This window comes from Narcine bancroftii, chromosome 1 (assembly GCF_036971445.1).
Source record: "Narcine bancroftii isolate sNarBan1 chromosome 1, sNarBan1.hap1, whole genome shotgun sequence".
In the NCBI taxonomy this organism is placed as follows: Eukaryota; Metazoa; Chordata; class Chondrichthyes; order Torpediniformes; family Narcinidae; genus Narcine; species Narcine bancroftii.
The window spans coordinates 387,738,054-387,751,609 of record NC_091469.1 but is presented as its reverse complement, the minus strand read 5'-3'; the positions used below and the strand labels follow the sequence as shown (position 1 = coordinate 387,751,609).

Sequence of the window (13,556 nt, the reverse complement as noted above, 5' to 3'; positions counted from 1 at the left end):
TTGACCATTCAGAAATCTGATGGTGGAGGGGAAGAGTTGTTTTTGTAATGTTGGGTGTTCATCTTGGGCCTCCTGGATCTCCTTCCTGATGATAGCAGTGTGAAGAGGGCATGGCCTGGGTAGTGAAGGTCATTAAAGATAAAGGCTGCTTTCTTTGTATATGTACTTGATGAGGTAAAGACAGATGCCATGAAGATGTTATCATGCATTTTAGACCACAGTTAAATTCCCTGCTATACATAAATCTAAGTATTATAGGGAAAAGGCAAGTAGATGGTGCTGAATCCCAGCCAGATCACCCACAATCTTCCCATATTTCAATTTCTTAAGTTTGTATACAAGTGCAATTTTGAATGTTTGTTCTTCACTGACTGGTCATGCTCAGGGACTTCCAGGTAACTGGAGATGTTGCACTCCTCAATAAAATTTAGAGAATATCCTTGAATCTTTTCCCTTCTTCCCTTAGTAATTTCATTTGGAGGCAGTCCAGAATAGAGTGTCTTCTTTGGGAATTGCCAGAAGTCTTGTCAACTAAAACCAAGCTTAAATTATTTGACAAACCGATGTTTGTATTTCTTTAGCTCACCCTAGACTACAAGAATATGATGGAAGATTTCCCCAAGTTGACTGGCCTACAACCCAGATTTTCAGGTGTGATTAACAAAGGCCTTATATAGGTTCACCATGATGAACAGATAGTCTGAAAAATTACACAGCTCACAACGTTGATGGTTTCATTCAATTCCCGGCAATTTTTATTGCTGAAGAAAACTTTTATACCATTTTAAAAGATCATTACAACAATTCCCATAAAAGTGTCCAACATATATACCCAAAAGCATCAAAAGAACAGATTCAGGTGTACCTGATTTTATAAAGTGCAAGAAACACCTTGTTGAAAAAAAAGTTAAACAATGGAGAATTCAAGAGCGTTCTCTGAAATTTCTCCAACATTTGTGAAACAGATAATGGTGTTGTGTCCATTCTCAAAATGGTATTGAAACATCAGAGAAATTAATGTCAATAGACTTCCCCTCTTTGATCAGAATGTAACAAATCTAGTTAGCCCGCCAGCGAGCTCGCAACGGCAGAACAAAAATATCCTCTTTTTCATGGAACCGATGTTAGTGCATCTGTGGGCAACTAACCAATATATAATTCAACCACTAAGGGGTCATGTATTGACTTCATTGCTGTTCTCCAGCATTTTACTTGAATCTCAATGCTGCAATAATTTACAAAATGTTGATTAGAAAATTAGTTTGTTAATCAAAAATCATTTTTATTTATTGATTTGAAAAAAAGAGCAATTCTTTTCCCACTTAGATCATAAAACCATAAGATATAGGAGAAGTTGGCCATTCAGCCCATCGAGTCCACTATGCCATTCCATCATGAGCTGATCTATTTTCCTACTCAGTCCCACTCCCCTGCCTTCTTCCCATAACCTTTGATACAATAACTATTCAGATAGCCTTAAACCTCTGCCTTAAATACACCCAACAAACTGGCCTCCACAGCCAACCATGACAGGAAACTCCAGAGGTTCACTACACTCTGGCTAAAGAAAATTAAATGGGCGCTCTTCACTTCTGAAGTTGTGCCCCTTGTCCTTGACTCCCTTACCATAGGAATTAACTTTGTCACATCTTCTCTGAAATGGCCTTTCGACATTCAAAATGCTTCGATGAAGTCACCCCTCATTCTTCGGAGCTTAAGAGTCAAAGTAATTATTTTCACCTGCTAAGATAAAATACAATTCCGTCCATACGGCAGCTTGACATTTCAACTTCATCTTACCTAAACTTCAGAAACACCATAAAGCCTCTTAGAACAAGAACACAAACAGATATAAATATTCCCTCAATAATAATGCAAAAATAGTCTTAATCAAAATATGACACACTATGGAAGCCCAAGATATAATTATATTTTTATAGGTTAAAAAGCCCTTTGGTCATTTTAGGGCAGTATCTATCAAAAACAGTTTAAAATAATTTATTCCCCAATTTTCTGGATTCAGTTAATTTTTCTGTCATATGTTTAAATTAGGGAAGCCATTCAATGTGTTCTGATCTACCACTTGATGACCATGTATGTATATATATGTAGCATTTGTAAATTTTATACATATTTCTGGCTACTTTATGTCATAAGAAATAAAAATAGACCATATTTTCTCCACAAAAATCCTCAATTCTAGAATGCTACAAGATAATCACATTTTGCAATTGTGTAAAAATAGAGCTTCTTCAAATCTTATATCAAAATAGCAGTCTTCTGTATTCAAATAAGCCATTGCACATTAGCTTTTCTCTTGTAACATACAAAATCACAGTTCTAATGTCTAAAATGAGCCCACATAAAAGGAGATAAAAAAAATCATGTAAGCCAATAAAATTTTAAATCAACTTTAACTCATTGTTCAAACATCTTTTGATACATTTCAAAAAGATAACTTTACATCATACAAATCAGAATCCATAGTAATCTGGTCCATTGTTGAAATTCTGCCAATTACCCATTTGTATAATCAGTTCCAAATCAAGGATAAATTGGCACAGTGGTATTTAATGAACGGTGGAGAAAGCAAACTATCATGCAAATGATTACACATCTTGTCCCCATTTTACATCTAAGAAAGTCAGAAAGATATAGCTTGGAAACAGGCCCTTTGGCTCACCAAGTCCACACCAACCATCAAGCATCTTTTACACTAATCCTACCTGAACCCCATTTCATTTCCTCCAAATTTTAATCAATTCACCTACATTCTGTCACTTATCTTTAGATTTGAAGCAAATTACAGTGGCCCATTCATCTATCAAGCAATGTCATTTTTGGGATGTAGAAGAAAACTGGAGCACCCAAGGGAAATTCCACGCAGACACAGGAGTACATACAAGCTCCGTACAGACAGTACTGGAAGTCGGGACTGAACCTGGGTCATTGGAGTGGTGATTCAGTAGCTTCACAATCAGTGACACTCTTCCACCTTAATTTAGTTTGCAAGCTTACATTTTGAAATGGTTTACAAAAAATGGAAAGAACTGGGAAGATATTAAGTTCCACACATGTACTGGCTTGTTTTAATGGTAGAACTCTTGCCTTGGTGTTCATTTTAGTCTGAACATGAAAGCTGCATTGATAATTATGTACTGTACAATAAATACAATAAAGAGGGCCTCTCATGACAAGGAATCACATCAAAAACTCAACACTGTTCAGCTGGAGTCAATGGCCCCCAAGATGCCATCTGAAACAAGGCAGTTTTTCCAACCTTGGCCAACTTTTATCCCTCTTCTCATAGTCTAAATCAAAGATGCATGCACTTAAAAAAAAAACAATTCTCATCATGAAGTAAAATGCAAAGTTAATTGAGCCTACAAAAGCAGATTGAATGTTTCCTTGACCCACTTACGCTCCATATACTGAATGCATAACTTTTTTAAAATTTACCAGTATTTAAAAAGGAAAAAAAATTCCCAGTTAAATTTAAAAATAAAAAAAATCAGTATTTTTTTTCTCCTTCCACTCCCTTCTGTACCATATTAATATGCTATTTCAAGTCATCTCTAAATAAATTTGGCTTGAACTTCAAATCTCCCACTCGCTTCAACCTGATTGTTGACATGAGAGTCCGTTGCAAATAACAATAATTCAGTGGAAAGAGGCAAGACTAGAAACAAAGAATTTGAAATCATATAACCATATAACCATTTACGGAGCAGAAAAAGGCCATGTTGGCCTTTCGAGTCCACACCGGTTCACTGATTTTGTACACCCTCTTCAGGCATTGGTCCCGGTAGATCTTCATTCAATAACGATGGGCGAATTCAATGCAGGTGGAATCAGTTTGGTGACAATTTGCCAAAATTCTCTGGACAGGTCCCAGTCGATTGGAAGATCCTGGAGTGAAAAAATTCCCTAAAGTGCATGAACCAAGATGACAAATCCAAACCGTAGCTTCGAAAATAATTGTCTTATTCACATCCTCACCCCAAGAGCAGAAACATTCTGTTTGTTTCCTAAATGAATTAGTATGTCAATTTTCTATTCTTTCATTTATCAGAGACATCACAGATCACAAATTCCAATAACAAATATAAATTAGTATCCAGCCCTTATTTCATGAAAGCCTTTCACAGGGGTGAACCCAAGGGGTTCTTCATCCTTGCAAGTTCAGCTCAAACATTTGCAGGCAGGAACCTTACCACTGCAAAAGTAAAGTTCACATTTAAAAGTTATCCTGCAAAAATTGAGCTGTTTTAAAAATATAAAATTGTTATGAAAGACAAACTGCATCAGTTAAAAATTGCTACAAAGATGCCATATTATTGCCAATATTGAAATAACATACTAAATATTCTGAAGGCAATTAGATCCCATTTTTCATATTTTTGGTCTTGGTTGCTTTCTGAAACAATGCAGAGAAAATTCATGTTCATCTGGTTGCCAATGGATGTAAACATTTACAGGTTACTTTCTTTCTTGAAAGAACCATTTCTGATTATCAGAATCTGAACATGGTCGCAGTAATGGTCCTGGATGACCATCACTGAATGCATTGGGCATAGCCTCTATACACTTCTGCGACTGGACGTGATATATCGAACCATCCTGAGAAGACAAGAGATTTAAGAACATCGTCACGATGAGAAATTAATTAAAATGGTTCATACAGAATATTGTCTTATAACCAGAGCAAATCCTACAGTAGTTAAAAGTCATAATTCTGTACAAAATGAAAGTTTATATTTGCATGTTTCTTTAGGTTATGGTTTTCTATTTCTATTGTATAAAGTAGAATAACCTACTGATGGTCTCACTCCTGGAAAACTGTCGCTGCATGGTACTCATCTTTTATTAATCACTTCTGCATGCACGATGAATCTCATGGGAGCACCTCTAAACTTATGTTTACAAACAAGCATATTTAACTATTTTAAAATGAGTTTTACCTCCTTAAAAATGAATTGCTGATTTTCAGGCACAGGCTGGTTATTCTCTCGACAAAGGTACATTGTCAGGAAGTCATTTCCAGGATCTGCTGCAATGCAGGCCTCAGGTTGTCGAGTATTATAACGGATTTCATTATGTGAAGTAAATTCAAAAAACTAGATATAGAAAAAGAAAAATGAATCAGCTTCACTTCTGATTACAAGGAAATTCACTGTTACAACTATGAAATGACAGTATGCAGGCACCTAAACTTCTGTTAATAATATATTTCCAAGATAGTTTCTTCTCAATCAAGAATAATGAAAACGCATAATGAAACAAAAAACATGATAAAATGCAAATGATGATTCCCATTCTTTCAAATTAACTGAAGAAAAATGTAAAATAATGCTGTTAAATACTTAACTAGTGAAAGAAATAACACTCAAAAGTAAAACACACTAAGAGTTTAAAAAGAATCCAATTGACTTCTATTTGAATCCACTGATTCAAAATAACACCTGATTAATCTAAATCTAAAAATTCTGTTCTGCTATGCAAGCATATATGATGTAATCTGTGTAAATACGTGGAAAAATCTTTAGAATAGCCAAAGAATAATACAAAAACAATTACATTATAAAATGATTGAAAAATTAAAATAATTGCCCTGGACCTCAAAATAATTTTGATCTGAAGCATTCCTTTCAACTCTCTTTGCAACAAGAGGATTAAAACACAGGGGATCCAGAGTGACTTGGAAGATTTGTTTCAAAATTGGATTGGCCATAGAAGACAGATTCATGGTGGAGGGGTATGTCTCTGACAATAGGTAAATGACCAATGGTGTTTCACAGGGATAAGTGCAGTGGCCATTGTGGTTAGTAAAATATATTTAAAAATGTAGACGAAAAATTATTAAATTTGCAAATTGACAGTATTGGTTATCTAGAAAGGTTTGACAAATTGCTCTTTTTCTCTGGACCACTGGAGTTTGAGAGGAAACTAGAAAGAAGTATATAAAATTGTGAAAAACATTGATAGGATAGATAGTCAGAACCTTTTCTCATGTGTCATAGAGGTTGAAAAGTTTAAAGGAGATCTTCAAGGCAAGTTTTGATTGTACAGAGAGTGGAAGGTTCCTGGAATGCACTGCTGCGGGGGTGGGGGGCAGGGAGTGAAAGCAGTAACAATAGCAAATTTTAAAGATTTACTTAGATAGGCACCAATACATGCAGGAAACTGAGTGATATGGATTGTACACAGTAGATAGGATTAGTTTAATTTGGCATTTTTGGTCAGCACAGGCATCATGTTCTACGCACTATAAAAACAGTTACAGTAAAACCCCTTTTTATCCAGAATTTAAGCAACCAGCAGCATCAAGAAAACGTTTGAGGAAAATAAGTTAAAAATTAAAATAAATAAGAATAAAATAATAGGTTAAAAAATACACGTTTAAAATTGTAAAAGTAAATGTTCTCTAAAGTAACACAAATATTTGGTGAAGATGGGAAGAAATATTCAGCCAGCGGAGTGCCCTGGTCATGCTTTCCTTGCAGCAGCTGTTTAAATAAAGTTGCGTGTGAATAAAATGGCATACCCCAAGATGAAGAGCACACTATTGGGGTGACTCTCTTAAAGTGTCTCCTTATCGCCCCAGTCAGAGGCTATATCTGTAAACTTAGAGGTTGGGGGGTTAATTATTTATAATGTTATTATTTGTCTTTCGAGCAGCTCCGTGGAGATGGAGGAACCTGCAGATGCAGCAAGAGTTACATTTTTTTCCAAAGAATGTGACTGAAAATAAAGTAAAATGGTTTAAAGTTTATATATACATGCAAGTGAGTTTGTTCAGTACAAGTCCAGTAACGTATTTTTATCTTTTGCATTTTTAACTGTTTATTCTTAATGCAGGTATATTAGTTGCAAGGATCGACAATGAGATAGACAACAGACTCGCCAAGGCAAATAGCGCCTTTGGAAGACTACACAAAAGAGTCTGGAAAAACAACCAACTGAAAAACCTCACAAAGATAAGCGTATACAGAGCCGTTGTCATACCCACACTCCTGTTCGGCTCCGAATCATGGGTCCTCTACCGGCACCACCTACGGCTCCTAGAACGCTTCCACCAGCGTTGTCTCTGCTCCATCCTCAACATCCATTGGAGCGCTCACACCCCTAACGTCGAGGTACTCGAGATGGCAGAGGTCGACAGCATCGAGTCCACGCTGCTGAAGATCCAGCTGCGCTGGATGGGTCACGTCTCCAGAATGGAGGACCATCGCCTTCCCAAGATCGTATTATATGGCGAGCTCTCCACTGGCCACCGTGACAGAGGTGCACCAAAGAAAAGGTACAAGGACTGCCTAAAGAAATCTCTTGGTGCCTGCCACATTGACCACCGCCAGTGGGCTGATAACGCCTCAAACCGTGCATCTTGGCGCCTCACAGTTTGGCGGGCAGCAGCCTCCTTTGAAGAAGACCGCAGAGCCCACCTCACTGACAAAAGGCAAAGGAGGAAAAACCCAACATCCAACCCCAACCAACCAATTTTCCCTTGCAACCGCTGCAATCGTGTCTGCCTGTCCCGCATCGGACTGGTCAGCCACAAACGAGCCTGCAGCTGACGTGGACTTTTTTACCCCCTCCATAAATCTTCGTCCGCGAAGCCATGCCAAAGAAGAAAAGAAAGATATTAGTTAGGCAACTGTAAGAATAAGTCTCAAGCAACTGGAAAATGGATATCTACCAATCTCCATAGGTGCAAGATTCCTGGGGATTTACTGTGTATAGAAAATGCATCGTTTTTCATGCAAAACAGTTGGAGTGGGACTGGCAAGACATGAATTTCTGACATTCATTTGTAAAATGAGAAATTACTAGGCCTTATGATCTATATTCAAAACCACTAAAAGTGGCCCTGGAAAAAGTCAATGTATTGATGATCACCTTCCAAAATTCCTTAGACTCTGGATTGGTTTCTTCAGATTCGCAAGTGGAAAATGTAACCTAACTGTTTAAAATGGGAGGAAGAGACAAAGAAACATAAGAAATCACCAAATATCAGGAGCTAAATAGCCTGAATACACCTAAGATTGTCTGTTCTTGGAAGCTAAGCAGGTTCAGACATGGTCAGTTTTTGGAGGGGAGACCGCCTCGGAACACCAGATGCTGTAGGTTTCTATGAGGGGTGCTGGACAAAGTGGCACCTCTCTGTCTGCCTTACAGTAGGCAGAAGTTAAATAATTTAATGTATATTACATTCTAAATGCAGTATTACAAGATAATAATGGAGCCTAACATCAGTTTATAGCATTTTCTCCCATTATATAATTGAACAATGTCACTGAGCAGTTGGAGAACACTCTCAAGGGGGAGGATAAATGGACACATTGATACAAACAATTGGACACATTAATACTCAGAAATAAGAATATGAACTCATAGATGAAGAGTTGGTGCAGGATTCAGGTTTTTGGATCAATGCGATCTCTTCTGGGGGAGGCAACATGTTCATGGATTGGACTTGAAACAGAGTGGGACCAATATCTTGGCAGGCATGCTCGCTCGTGCTACACAGGTGGATTGAAACTAAATTGTAAGGAGGGTAAGATCCCATGCAGGACTGAGGCATGTGAGAGGTTAGAAGTTGATATGGAGGGTGATGAGGGAAGGTTTAGTAGGCAGGAGAATGGCAGGGAGCAAGGAAGGACATTGATTTAAATTGAGCCTATTTGAATGCTGGAGACTTGTCAGATCACATGGATGAACTGAGGGCATGGATAAACACGTGACTTGGATGTGGTGGCTATTACAGAAACCTGGTTAAGGGGCAGAACTGGTAGCTTAGGATATGTGTGCTTTAGGAAAGTCAGAGGTGAGGGTAAAAGGCTAGGGGTACTGTGTTATTGGTTAAGGAGGATGTTAAAGCAATGGACAAAGGTGACATTATAGAATAGGTTGGTTAGTGAGGTTATTTGGATGGAGCTGAGGAACAAGAAAGACACGATCATGTCATTGGGAGCATACTGCAGGCCCCAAAATAGTCAATGGGAATTAGAGGGGCAAATATGACAATTTTTTTGGACAGAGTAACAAGCTGGAATTAATGGGATGCTGCAGGAATCAGTGCTTGGGACCCAACTATTCAGTATGAATGAGGGACTTAAATGCAGCATTTTAAAGTTTACAGACATGACAAAATTGGATTGAGATGCAATGTGGGAAAGAGAGAGGGTAGCTTGTGACGTGAATGTAGTGAATCCAATATGACCTAGGCAGGTCAGTTGAATTGTAAATGAATGGCAGAGGCAGTCTTAACTGGGTAAGTGAGGTTATCCTCCACGGATCTAAACGGAAAGATATATTCTCTGAATGGTAGTGGACTGAGAAATGGGGAACTTGGATCCCCTAGCAATCCAATCACTGAAAGAAAGCATTCAGACGCAGCGAGCAATTTGGAGGGCGAGAGGATTTGAGTAGAGTAGCAAGGATCTCTTGCTGTAAAAGTGAGACTGTATTTGGTGAGACCCTATCTGAAATAGCAAGCATGATTCTCATTTCTTTATCTGGGGAAGGGGGGAAGGGTACTCTTGAAGGTGCATCAAAAGTTTACTGGACCAATTTTTGATATAACAGGACTGACATAAAAATAAAGATTGGGTTGATTAGGCCTATATTCACCTAAAAGAATGGGGCAAGATTTCATGTAAACTACCAAATATAAGACGAGACAGACGAGATGCAGGAAGGATATCCACAATGGCTGGGAAGTCCAGGACCAGAGATGATAATTACACAATATGGTGCAAAACTGAGAATTTGAGAAAACTCTCTACTCAGGAGGTGAGAACTATGGAATTATCTTCCACAGAAGCCAGTGGAGATCAAATCATTGAATACATTTAAGAATGAGATTGTAATATTTCTTTATGCTAATGTAATCAAAGGATACTAGAACATGAGAATAAAGTTGATGATCAGCCACAATCACAATGAATGAAGAATCAGGCTAAAGGCCATTCAGCCTCCTCCTACTCCTGTTATGTACATTTAACATCAAAGGAAATGCAAGGCTTATGGAAAAGTCACAAGCAATCTGAGTTCTGCATCACATTTCTTCCAGCAGAGGTCTGTGCAGCCTTCTTCAGGGAGCTGACTCCCACATCAAGGTGGTCCAGTGGGTAGCTCCGCCCCCCCACCCACCCACTCACTCCTTTTAAAGTAGTCATGTTTTGGTTTCCGTACTTCTCTCCTACCGATGACATTAAAAATATTTGTTACACGAGGTGAAAACAAGGCTTTTACTTAAATATGCTGTGTGCTCTGTCTCAACTCTGTCCCAAATGATAGACCACATCTTCCTTCCCAGTTTCAGACTCTCCATCTGGATAAAACAACCTTTTGATATAACTCTTCTCAAACCCTTTTTGAATCTTCCATGTCCCAATAACACCATCTTTTATTCCTCTAAACCAGTGGTTGACAAAAAGTTATCAGTTATGTGCACCATTTCATAAATCCAAAGGAAATGGCCAATGACAATTTTTCTCAAGCAAAATATTTCAGTATCAATTTGGTCTAGAGCAGTAATTCTCAACCTTCCCTCCCCACTCACCTCCTCCAAGGCCAGTATATCCTTCCTCAAGAATGGAGACCAGAACTGCACACAGTACACCAGGTGACCCCTCACCAGTCCTTGTACAGTTGCAGCATGACTTCCCTGCTCTTGAATTCAATTCCTCTAGTGATGAAGGCCAACATTCCATTTGCCTTCTTAATAACTTGTTGTACCTACAACCCAACTTTTTGCATTTTATGCACAAGCTCTCCCAAGTCCCTTTGCACTACAGCATGCTGCAGTTTTTCACCATTTAAATAATAATCTGCTCTATTTTTCCTACCAAATTGGATGACCTCGCATTTACTAATGTTGTACTCCATCTGCCAAACCTTTGCCCACTCACCTAACTTAAACTATATCCTTCTGCAGCCTCTCCACATCCTCTGTACAGTTTGCTTTTCCACTCAATTTATTATCATCTGCAAAACTTTGCTACACTATACTTTGTCCCCTCTTCCAAATTATCAATGTAAATGGTGAACAGCTGTGGGCCCAGCACCGACCTTTCCGACACCCCACTTAACACTGTCTGCCAATTAGAAAAACACCCATTTATCCTGCCTCTCAGCCTTCTATCAGTCAACCAATTCTCAATGCATGCCAATATACTTCCCCTGACTCTTCCAACTGTATGTTATTGATAAGTCTCTTGTGTGGCACCTGATAAAATGTCTTCATGAAATCCAAATATACAACATCAACCTGTTCCCCTCTATCTACTACACCCATCATATCCTCAATGAACTCCACCAAGTTTGTCAAACGAGACCTGCTCTTTCTGAATCCATGCTGCATCTGCCCGATGGAACCCCTTCTTCCTAAATGTCTCACTAATTCATCCTTAATGACAGCTTCAAGCATTTTCTTGACTACAGACATTAAGCAAACTGGCCGATAGTTACCAGTCTTCTGCCTACATCCCTTTTTAAAAGGTGATGTAACATTTGCTGTCTTCCAATCTGCCGGGACCTGCCCAGAATCCAGAGAATTTTGGTGAATGTCTATCAACGCATCAACTATAACTCCTAAGTTGATGGAAGGAGAAGGAAAGAAAAGAATGGACTCAGTAGAATTTCTGGTGTAATTTTGTTGAATGACAACATTGTCTGACTGGCTTAATGCAACCTAGATTGTATACCTAAAATGGATGAGGGGGGGGGGTGGTTTGGGAGGAAAGGGGGGGGGGAGAAAAAGTCACTGTATATGTGTGAAAAAGAAATAGTGTATATCATGGCTAATGTGATTTATGGTGTGAAAAATAAAAAAATTTAAAAAAAAAACTAAAAAAAAAACTATAACTCCTGCCATTTCCCTCAGTACCCTGGGATGCATCCCATCAGGACCAGGGGATTTGTCCACTTTCAGCCCATTAGTTTGCTCATCACTATCTCTTTTGTAACAATTATTTTATCGAGGCCCTCACCTCCTTTTGCATCCCTAACACCACTCTTTGGCATGCTGGATGTGTCTTCCACCGTGAAGACTGACACAAAATATTTGTTCAATGCCTTGGCCATTTCCTCATTACTCAATATCAAAGTCTCCCTTTCTCATCTTCCAAGGGACCTTTGTTGACTGTAGCTACCCTCTTCTGTTTTATATATTTAAAACATTTTTTGCTATCTGTTTTTATATTTGTGCTCATTTACCTTCATAATCCTTCTTCCCTTTCCTTATTTCCCATTGTTGCCTTTTAACGTTTTCCGAATCCTTCAGTTTCCCACTACTCTTGGGTACTTTGTACACATGAGCTTTTAATTTTATACTTTCCTTAGTTAACCAAGGATGACTCTTCCATCTCTTACTGCCCTTATTTTTTTTTTAAAAACAGGAATATATTTTTGTTGAGCACTGTGAAAAATCTCTTTCAAAGTCTTCCACTGTTCTGCCAACTAGCCTGCGCTCCCAGTCCATGGTGACCAATTCCTCCCTCATCCTCTTCAAGCATAATACACTAGTTTTCTAACTATTGCACCTTCCATCTCTACGAGAAATTCAATCATACTATGATCGCTATTTCCAAGAGGGTCCCTAACTACTAGATCGTTAATTTTACCTATCTCATTGCATAATATTAGATCTAAAATAACATTCTCTCTTGTTCGTTGCTTAACATGTGCACAAGAAAGCTATCACAGATGCATTCTATGAAGTCATCCTCCAGACTCCCTCGACCAACTTGATTTTCCCAATCTATGTGGAAGTTAAAGTCCCCCATGACAACTGCCGTTCTCTTCTTACATGCCTCAGCTATCTCTCGGTTAATTGCCTGTGTTATTGTTATTTGGTGGGTGATAGACAACACCCACCAGTGATTTTTTTTTTTTTTCCCTTTACTATTCTTAATCTCTACCCAGATGGAGTCAAAATTTTGCTCCTTAGATCTTCTATCGTCTCTCACTACTGCCCTAATCGTATCCTTAATTAAGAGCACCACCCCAGCACCTTTATCTTCCTGCCTATCTTTTTGTATTACCTGATGCTCTTGAATATTTAATTCCCAATCATGCCCACCTTGCAACTATGTTTCTGTAATGGCCACTAAATCATATGCCTGGATACTGATTTGCACCTCAAGTTCACTAATCTTGTTTCTAATACCATGGGCATTCAGACAAGTGCCCTTATGCTCATGGTCCTTTTAGAATCTAATGACTCTGCATTTTGTTATTGACTTTTCTGCTCTATATTTTTTTTTTATCTCCAAACACTACCTTTAGTCTCTGTACCACCTTCCTCATTCTTTCTTTGTATGTTCCCATCCCACTGACCAATTCATCATCGCAGGGATAGACAAAATACATTGCACTCCAAATCAATAATACCCTTCCTTTGCTACTCATACAAAAACTGTACATAACACTTTAAATATGGTTTCATCAAAGCCTGTGCAATCTCAGCAATACCTCCCTTTTATTACTCCCACCTCCTTGCAATAACCATCAACATATAACCTGCCTTAAACATTGGCTGTACTGAATTCTAT

The 13,556-nt window shown here is 38.4% G+C and overlaps 1 protein-coding gene across 1 annotated transcript in view; it reads right to left on the bottom strand.

Moving 5' to 3' along the window:
- Nucleotides 1-725: 725 nt before the first annotated feature.
- Nucleotides 726-13,556, bottom strand: part of galnt12 (UDP-N-acetyl-alpha-D-galactosamine:polypeptide N-acetylgalactosaminyltransferase 12) — an 88,838-nt gene continuing 76,007 nt past the window's right edge. The window contains exons 9-10 of the mRNA XM_069913628.1: nucleotides 4,962-5,117; nucleotides 726-4,620 (exon numbers count right to left, since the gene is read on the bottom strand). Coding sequence (XP_069769729.1) covers nucleotides 4,480-4,620; nucleotides 4,962-5,117 — 297 coding nt within the window. The 3' untranslated portion in view covers nucleotides 726-4,479. The remainder of the gene's footprint in view (nucleotides 4,621-4,961; nucleotides 5,118-13,556) is intronic.